Here is an 8,673-nt window from a genome sequence, read left to right as displayed (position 1 = left end):
AATAATTAACAGTGCCCTTCCGTGACAAAAGTTTTATAAGAGACTCTCCAAACAGAAACTTCATATTTTCAGCCATCAGTAGAAAAGAAAGTGATTGCATTCAGGAAAGAAAAGCTGTAGCTCAAATCAGACAGGAACTTGGACATGTTAGTTGTGCAAATCTCTGCTTTCTGCAGTGTTAAGAGAAGTGCTGACATAGGCCAAGTAGTCCCTATCCCTTGGCAGTATTAGCTGGATCATTAGGAAAAAGAAACAAAGTGGAAGCTGGGTGTTGTCTTTCAAGTGAGGAAAGCTGTAGAATTGATGTAATGTTTGACTTTTAGAGGAGGCATTCAGTGTCTTCTCCGTGGAGAGGATTCATTCCCAGAACATCACTGCAACTTAAAACATTTAACACTGGAAATAAATCCAACATTTGTGCAGCAGTTACAAGTGTCACATTATTGATTGTGCCTTTTGCTGTTCTATGGTCCCTGCTGGAACTTTGTACAACAGGATGGTCCAGACCCTCAGGATCCTCTCTGACACTCACACAGGTGCAGGCTGGGAGCTTGTGCACTTTTCTGCTGTGGCATTTGACCCAGTGGTGATTCTGCAGGGCAAGGAAAACTACAGCCTGAACCCTTGCATTATTACACTGAGGCTGGAAAAGAATGGGAGCTACTGCCATTTCCTAGCAGAAACTAAAATGCCACTTTATATTCCAATTAAAAACTGACAGTAAATAATATCACAAGCTTTTCTGCACAAAAAAACCCAAACAAACAATCAAAAACCCACCAAAAAACAAAAAGAAAAATAAAAAGCCCAAACCAAAACCCAGAAGTAACTTTATCCAGCTTCCACCATGCCATTTCAATGTGTACTGTGTATAAAATACCAAGCACAGATCTGCAGCTGATCCTCACAGGCCAGATCTCCCAAACTGCAGCTGGATGTAGCTGTGGAAGGGTACATGCACATCATGGAAGTCTGGAGCTGCTTGAGGAGTTCTGAGATGTACCCACAGTTAGTGCTGGCAATGGAATGAGTGTGTTTGCAATACCCATAGCCCTGTATGGCTGCTTAATCTGCAACCCTTTACTGAGCAGAAGATTGCTGGATAAAAAGAAGAGTGCATGGGATCTTTTCAGGAATGATCTGAAGGAGAAAAATTAGGATGTTTAAAAAGACTAAGCTGCCTCTGGGATATCTAGCATACTTCAACTAATGAAAGACAATGTCTGCTGCTCATAGTAACTGAAACAAATAGGTTGAAACAAATAGGATCAATTTTATTCCTTACTAATATTTAGATTTTACTTTTGAGCAATAACTATGCAAAACTTAAGAGTTACTACACACAAATAGATTCATCATAAGACTGGGAGTTATCACAGAGAGTATAATTATGATTATTAAATCCAGCATGAAGCAAAGGGTGTAGTAGACGAACAAGACAACACAGGATCTCCAAAGTGTTACTGAAGTTCATTTCCAACATTGAGTCAAGAGCTGAAGTTTCTGGCCTTGGTTGGGTGATTCTTGCCACAGCACCCTGTACATTTAAGTTATGTCAAGTTTCTCTTAACACTTAGAGACTGTTAACAGTTCCTGAATGAAATTCTGATATATATAAAAGAGATCCAGTTCTTTCTCACATAAACATTAAATTTGCATTCATATGTCTGACATTAAAACACACTGGTTTATTTATAAGGCAAATCACAAATTTTCTAGAAAGTTGCAGGAACACTCTTAGGTAAGATGATATATTAACAGGATATATCTATTTCTGTAAAGATTTGTCAGAAAGTAGCTAATACTGCTTTATTCTTAATTTAAACATGACCCAAAAATTTCATTTTTGCTTTATGAGCTTCTAACTAAAAGTCTTCTTACTGGATCACATCTCAAAATGTTGTACTTAGTATCTTTAACTGGCTTATATGCAGGACCAAAATGGTTGGCTATTTTCTTCCCTCTCCTTCAGTTTTACTGTTGAGACCTATTATTTCAGTAGTTCACATCAGAATATAATTTTTTGTTCAAAAGAAAAAGTATTTTTTGTACTACAGATGGATATTTTAGAAATATAAGATGTTTTTATTTAGAACTTTTTCTGTAGATCAAATCAGCCTTTATTGAAACGTGTGAAGAAAATATTGATGCTTCTGTCCGTGCTGCAGTCAGTCATTTTGGTACAGAAATAAAGAATGGGTGCTGTTGTGAACAAATGATGGCATCTGAGAATAATTAAAAAATAGAAAATATTCTAATGCCAGGAAAGTCAGTTGTGGAGAAGTTTATCAGGGCATTTCCTGGTTCAGTGCATCAACACTTAGACTACTGAAGAGGCAAGATAATAGTTCTGAACACCATAGGAAGAAGACTCTGTGCATGATTTTACTCTTGATTGTAAAAATTTTCACAAACAATACTTTGCTACATACATCATCAACTTCATGTATTTACAAATAAGATACCAAAAATATTACAAATTTGATGCCTGATTTTTGATGTTAGATCTCATTTATTTAATTCTGTATTCATTTTATTCAATCTAAAGCATATTGCTATGTAATATCAGTTATTTAATAATGAGGAAGCTTAGTTGTGATTTTTGTGACCACAGTGAAGATGTGCACTACTCTTCACATTAATCAAGTATTTTTACCATTTTGTTTTTAACTGGAGTGTATACAGCATTTTCTCAGACTGCAGGCACAGCTCCCTTGTTTTGGTGTGATCTGACATGCCGTATACCTTGGGAATCTTTTAATACCAGCAGGCTCAGCAAGTAGTCATTTCTCCATGATAAGAATAGCTGTGGGAAGGTTGAGTAGTATAAAAAGGAAAAAGAAAAAACTATCTGCATTTCAAAGATTCCCTTCAGATGCAGCAGATAGAAAATCCACACAGATTACTGCAGAAGCTGTAGGTGAAATTAAAAGTTGCCATCTCCAATATATGCATTTGCCTGAAGTATTCCCTGTTTACATATTCTAGGGCAGACACAGCTGTAAACATACACATCGCCTTCTTTATTTAGTCTGCAAGAGCTGGGACTTTAAATTTGGGGTCTGTTAACAGTGAGATCCCATTTACAGTCCAAAGAATTATGTGTCCAGCATGTAGCAATCTTGATTATATTCCGGTCAGGATGTGGGAAAGATGCTATTAGAAACAAAACAATCAATTCACTCAGGCAGTCCCACAAACATGCTTTATGGCATCTGCCTCCTACTCATTTCAAGTGAGGGTTTACAGTGACACATTGGTGAAGATTAGTACACAACTGCAGGCAGATGCCCATGACTGATTCAATTGTTTGCACTGACACTCACAATTGCTGTAATTGCAGCTGGAGTGATAAAAGTCATTGCAAAAAAACAGACAAAGTGAAATCAACATTGTTCCTCAGAGATTTTATTAGCTGAAACCCAGAAATGCACAATCCACTGTTTTTGCCTGGTATGAATTCACCACAGCATTTCCATTTGCTATGCCTGCAATACTGTCCTCAGTGGTTTAATGTAAGAACATTCAAAAGGCCTCTTTAAAATCCCAACTTGTAGCAGGAACAGCCATGCATTCCAGCCTCACTCACTTAAAAGAATTTATTTCCAGAAAAGTGATTAAAAAATAAAGGCAGCAAATGATTTTCAGACAATCAGTGTGTTCCTAAATAAAGAATCTTTAAAGCTGAGCTGTAGCTGTCCTGTATGCCCCAAGCGGCACCACCATTGTTTCTTTCCTCTCTTCCTCCCATAATGGCTTAACATCATTAATGCTTCAAGCTGGTATTCCTGATGAGGAGTGACCATCTTCTACAGCCCTGGAGAAAGTGGGAATGGATGTTTAGACCCAGGCAGTATCCAGAGCCTTCCTGAGAACAGATGCCCCTGTAGCCTGCCAAGCCAGTTCTCATGCAGTGCTGAAGACTTCCTTCAGACCGCCTACACTGCTGGTGGTTCAGTCCAAAGGAATTATGAGATGATCCATGAGGAGTTGAGGATTAACACATTCAATCCTCACTTGCAAAAGAAAAGTGATTTTTGCAAACCTATTTCCAATGAAAATGGAAATCCCTTTGTAGCATAACTCACATTCTAAAGATATTTTAGCATTGCCATCCTGACTGCTGGAAAACTCCCATTTAAATGCTCAAGATTGTGATTGTATCTAATCCTCCTATATCAGGTAAAACCAAAGAAAATCCCAAAACTTTAATGGAAAGCAAAAAGAAATCTGCCTGATTATGTCCTTCAATAATTTATACCAGTATAGAGAAAATAAAAAATTCCAGTTGCAGTCCCTTCTAACATCTCTCAAATGGGACACGCAAGTGGTCAGATAACCATTGATGCAGCAAAACCTTTAACTACATTTTGTGCTAATTTTAAGAAATAAAGGAGATCATCTCCTCCCAGTATTTAAATTTGGATTAGACTTGCCAATATATTGGAGATATCTAACTCAACAATGTATTGCATCAGAAGGAGCTCTGAGAAATGAAAGGCGAGTGTTTTAAATGTTTCCAGTTACAGCACAGCACTGGAGAAGGTCAAATGCCCCAACAAGTTCCCTTTAGAGGGACTTGCCAGATCTGATGCTCTGAACACGAGGCACACGCACCCAGGGCCAAGGACACATGCTGTGGATGATGGCAGCACAGAAGGGATTCATGCCTGGCACCACCAGGCAGCTGCCCCTGGCCTGAGGAAGAGGGAGGCTGTGGAACTGCCCTGTGCTGGGCCCAGAGCAGGAGCAGCCCTGGGCACAGCTCTCTGTGACAGAGCTGTCTGCAGGCCTCCTGTGGAGGACAGCTAACTCTGTGCCAAATGTGAATTTCCCATCTGGTTGATGATGTCACACCAGGAGATTGTCCAGTTTAGGGTGCTCCATTGAAAGCCAGGAGGAGAGGGCAGGTGGAGGTACTGCAGGTGGCACAGTGGCCCCTCCTGAATGCCTGTGGTGGCTGTGCAGCTGTCCTGGGGAAGGGAACACTCCTGTGCTGGGACACAGCACCCTGAGAGCCAGGCCTGGCCAACATGCCCGATAAAAGGCATTTCCTCTCCAAAGCAGACAGGACAGAGGAGCCTTTTATTGCAACAGGCTGATGAAACATCACATTGTTGCTTTCAGTGGTTTTATTTTAGTAGCTTTTACATTCCCAACCAAGTTCAGAACTACACTGTGGAATGCACAAAAAAGCATTTCCAGGTTCAGGCAGAAAGAACATTAGCCCCACTCTACAAAGAAGGATTTAAGTAGTCAGAGTCACATCAGGAACCAAGACAGGGACAGCAGATGAACCCAGATGTCCCAGGGTGTACTAGGGCTTAAATACAAGATCCCTCTTCATGTTTGTGCTGATGATACATTTCAGTACTCCAGCACTTGAGAACAAAATCTTACCTTTGTTATTGCTTTTGTCTAAGGAAGTCAAGAACCTCCTTCTGTCCTGTAGCCTCTGCCTGTAAGTAGAAACATGAATAAATCCTGTCATCCTGTGCACCAGGACATGAAAATACTCACTTGTGGGAATTAAGACTACATTACCACCAAATCATTAAAATCCAATTTAAATTTTAATTCCTCCAACATAGATGAGAAAATTCTTGCTCCAACTATTTCCTACTTCACAATAGCGCCAGATTTGACTTTGTAACAAATTCTAATCCAGTTTATAGTCCAACATATATTTTTCCCAAATAAATATTATCCAAGAGCATGTGTTATCACTCAGCAAGCACACCAAGGGAGCACAGTTGTATGGACACTTACTACTTGTAGGGGATTCCTGCCATCATAACCAGTTTGCTCCAGGTCTGCACCAGCTAGGTACCAGGCATACAGCCCATCCAAATCACCTTTAGCTGTAAGGCTGGAAAAAGAATAATTAATATTGGTTCTAAATCTTTCAGTTAATTTCAGTGAGCTCCTGGGTCCTGTCAATGAGCTCAGCAGGTGAAGGCTGAACCAGGCTCAACATGGTTGCCAGGGTAGAGAGGTAAGGAACAATATTACAACAGCTTTGAATAGCTGAGCAAGCAACACAGCTTGATGAATCAGTTCCTTAAATTATTAGGGCTGTGCTATAAGTACTTACAACAGGCTAGTTTCACATAGTGGGTGTGACTATGACCAAAGGGGAAAAAAAAGTCAGGCAGTTTCATATTTCACAACACAATATTTATCTCATGAAATGAGTTGGGGAGAGGGCAATGGCTAAATCAAGATGCAGCTGAGTGAGAGCACAAGCAGATGTGCCAGCAATCCACAGGACTTATTTAAAACCCCTGAGAAACCCCCTTCATGAGTTTGCATAACTGTGCTTGCTATTAATAGTTAGACATTTTAAGTTCATTTATGTGACATTATTTGGACAATAGCACAGCTATACTTGAGTTTCACAAAACAATTTGTAGAATTTAAACGGGCAGCAAATAGAAAAAAGAAAAAAAATCTTTTCAAAGATTACCTCTGTGTGCCACATGTAACAAGCAATAGAAAGGATCAGAATGAAACCTATACAAATAAGTTAAAGTTTTCAGAGGAATGCACACCAAGTTATTTCTTTGCACACCTGCTGGCAGTCACATCCACAATACTTAAAGTTGATTTTTAACTCTTATTTTGGTAAAAGGGTTAAGAGCATATGCAAAATCATGTCAGTCTGTACCAAGCTTGAAGACAGGCTGAACCGAGGGGAAGGCTGGGAGTATGACCTTCAGTCTTTACAGGATACCAGCATCTCTGAGGCTTCAGACCTAAGCTTGCCCATGAGCTTGCAGATTGTTTCAGCAGAACCCTGCTGATAATCATCAAGTGAGGTTGAATCTCATTAAAAGAGGGGAAGCCTCCCCAGCATTATTAAGTTCAGAGTTTTCTGCCTTAACCAGAGCTTGCTGTGGTGACAAGCACTGTGCTGGCAGCAGGGATGGAGATGGTGATGAACTCCTGGGGGTGATGGCCAAGCCAGGCAGACCTGGTGAGGGATGGAGAAGGTTCAAGATGCAAGGGGCAGTCATGGAAGAAACCATGAAAGCAGGGCTGCAACCTTCACTTCCCTGCTAGGTTGAAATCCCTTCTGTTGCTGATTAAATCACTTAAGTACCTGAAAATATGTTTTCAGGGGAGTGGACACCTCTAATTGCAGCAGTCCCAGAGGCTGGGCATGAAAAGGGAAAGCAAATGGTCTCTGTGTTCCTCCATGCAAGCCCCAGATGAACCACAGCTGAGGCCTTTGGGGGACAGGGAATGGTAGTGGGGTACTAAGAGGTTTAACAGTGCTTCAGTCTGGCATCATGAAGGAAAGGATCAATAAATCATTAATGAAAACTGCCATCACAAAAGAAAAGGCCCCTCAGAAGCAATAAGGAAACAGAGGAAAGCAAAGGAGGTCCAACAGGAAGCTCAGTGGGAGGTTGGTAAGGAAACTGCAGGAAAGAGGTGGGCATTAGTAAAGAAAAAGTGTAAGCATTAGTAAAGCAAAGAAATTGCTTAGCAGCCACTTCTGGAACACATGAATTATCTTTATTTACAAAGCCTAGTCTCTTGCTGTTAACACTGTAAGGTCACAGGTTAAAGGAAGAAACAAAAAGCCTACCTAGAGAGTTATGAGCATCACCAACACTGGACAGGACAGCACACTGTATTTGCCAAACAGAATCGCATCATTCAGCCATGTGTGAAGTGGAAACCACTTTGGTCAAAGACTTTCAGAATTATTACCAACCCACACACCCAGGGCACCCCAGCTACATCTCTGTAAGCAACAAACAAGGACAGCTGTGCTAACTCGAAAATTAACTGCCTATTAACAGCACCATTCAGAAAGAGCAATTTAACCCTCACTGCAGAGGGCAAAACTGTGGTCTCCTTTTGTGACATTAGAGCAATCCAAACACACAGAAGTATCTTCAATTTTGCAGCAGCCATTTACTGATCAAATGAGAACCTTATTCTATGGGGACTGTGACCAGAGAACAAAAGGTGATGTAGCCTGTGAGAAAATGTAGATACCAGTCTAAACACAAGACACCTACTATTTAGTAGATTGATTAGCATCATGAGCACCACAAAACATTTTTTCCAAATCTAGATTTCCATAGTCAAGCCATAGACATCTGGATTTCCTTTATATACAGTAAGTGTTAAAATATATACAGAGGACTTCTCAATTTACACTACATGAACCCTGATTCTGTATTTATCTCACAGATATTTATGCCAGCAATTCCAACTACAAGTGCAACCTCCAAGCAGCAAGTCCATCGCTGTTATATAATGAAATGGAACAAAGATATCTTCAATATACACTTCCCATGATTTTTAAAACCTGCTTTGTTGATAAAGAACTATCTACCACAGTTTACTAAACTCTGATACCTTTGACAGCTGATAATCCCAGGCATCCTGCCTATCAGTACTCTTGCATTCAGAAAAATGATTATGTATCCAGTTCACAGTTTCAGCAGGGCTAATGTAGCCATGATGATGACAGAGCTAAGATCAAGAACACTGACAGTGCTGTCTGTGCCTACAATCACACCAACATCAAGCTGCAGTTTAAGGGGTGCTCTGTTACTGCCAGGGGACCAGGAGCAAAGCTTGTCAGGGCTCAGAGGGTTTCTAAGGACAAGGGCCAACACAGTTGTGGATTTGGGAAATAAAAAGTACAGTGAA

At 40.4% G+C, this 8,673-nt stretch overlaps 1 protein-coding gene across 2 annotated transcripts in view; it reads right to left on the bottom strand.

Moving 5' to 3' along the window:
- Nucleotides 1-3,392: 3,392 nt before the first annotated feature.
- ASPG (asparaginase) overlaps nucleotides 3,393-8,673 on the bottom strand; it is a 44,749-nt gene continuing 39,468 nt past the window's right edge. The window contains exons 14-16 of one of the 2 annotated variants that reach the window (XM_054634848.2): nucleotides 5,770-5,869; nucleotides 5,401-5,459; nucleotides 3,393-3,817 (exon numbers count right to left, since the gene is read on the bottom strand). In XM_054634848.2, the coding sequence (XP_054490823.2) occupies nucleotides 5,406-5,459; nucleotides 5,770-5,869 (154 nt within the window). In that variant the 3' untranslated portion in view covers nucleotides 3,393-3,817; nucleotides 5,401-5,405. Of the gene's footprint in view, nucleotides 3,818-5,400; nucleotides 5,460-5,769; nucleotides 5,870-8,673 lie in introns of those variants that run through there. The other variant, XR_013182901.1, reaches the window with a different exon arrangement.

Source organism: Agelaius phoeniceus, chromosome 6, assembly GCF_051311805.1.
Source record: "Agelaius phoeniceus isolate bAgePho1 chromosome 6, bAgePho1.hap1, whole genome shotgun sequence".
NCBI classification, from domain to species: Eukaryota; Metazoa; Chordata; class Aves; order Passeriformes; family Icteridae; genus Agelaius; species Agelaius phoeniceus.
The sequence above is the reverse complement of the archived record's forward strand: the minus strand, read 5'-3'. Positions and strand labels throughout refer to the sequence as shown.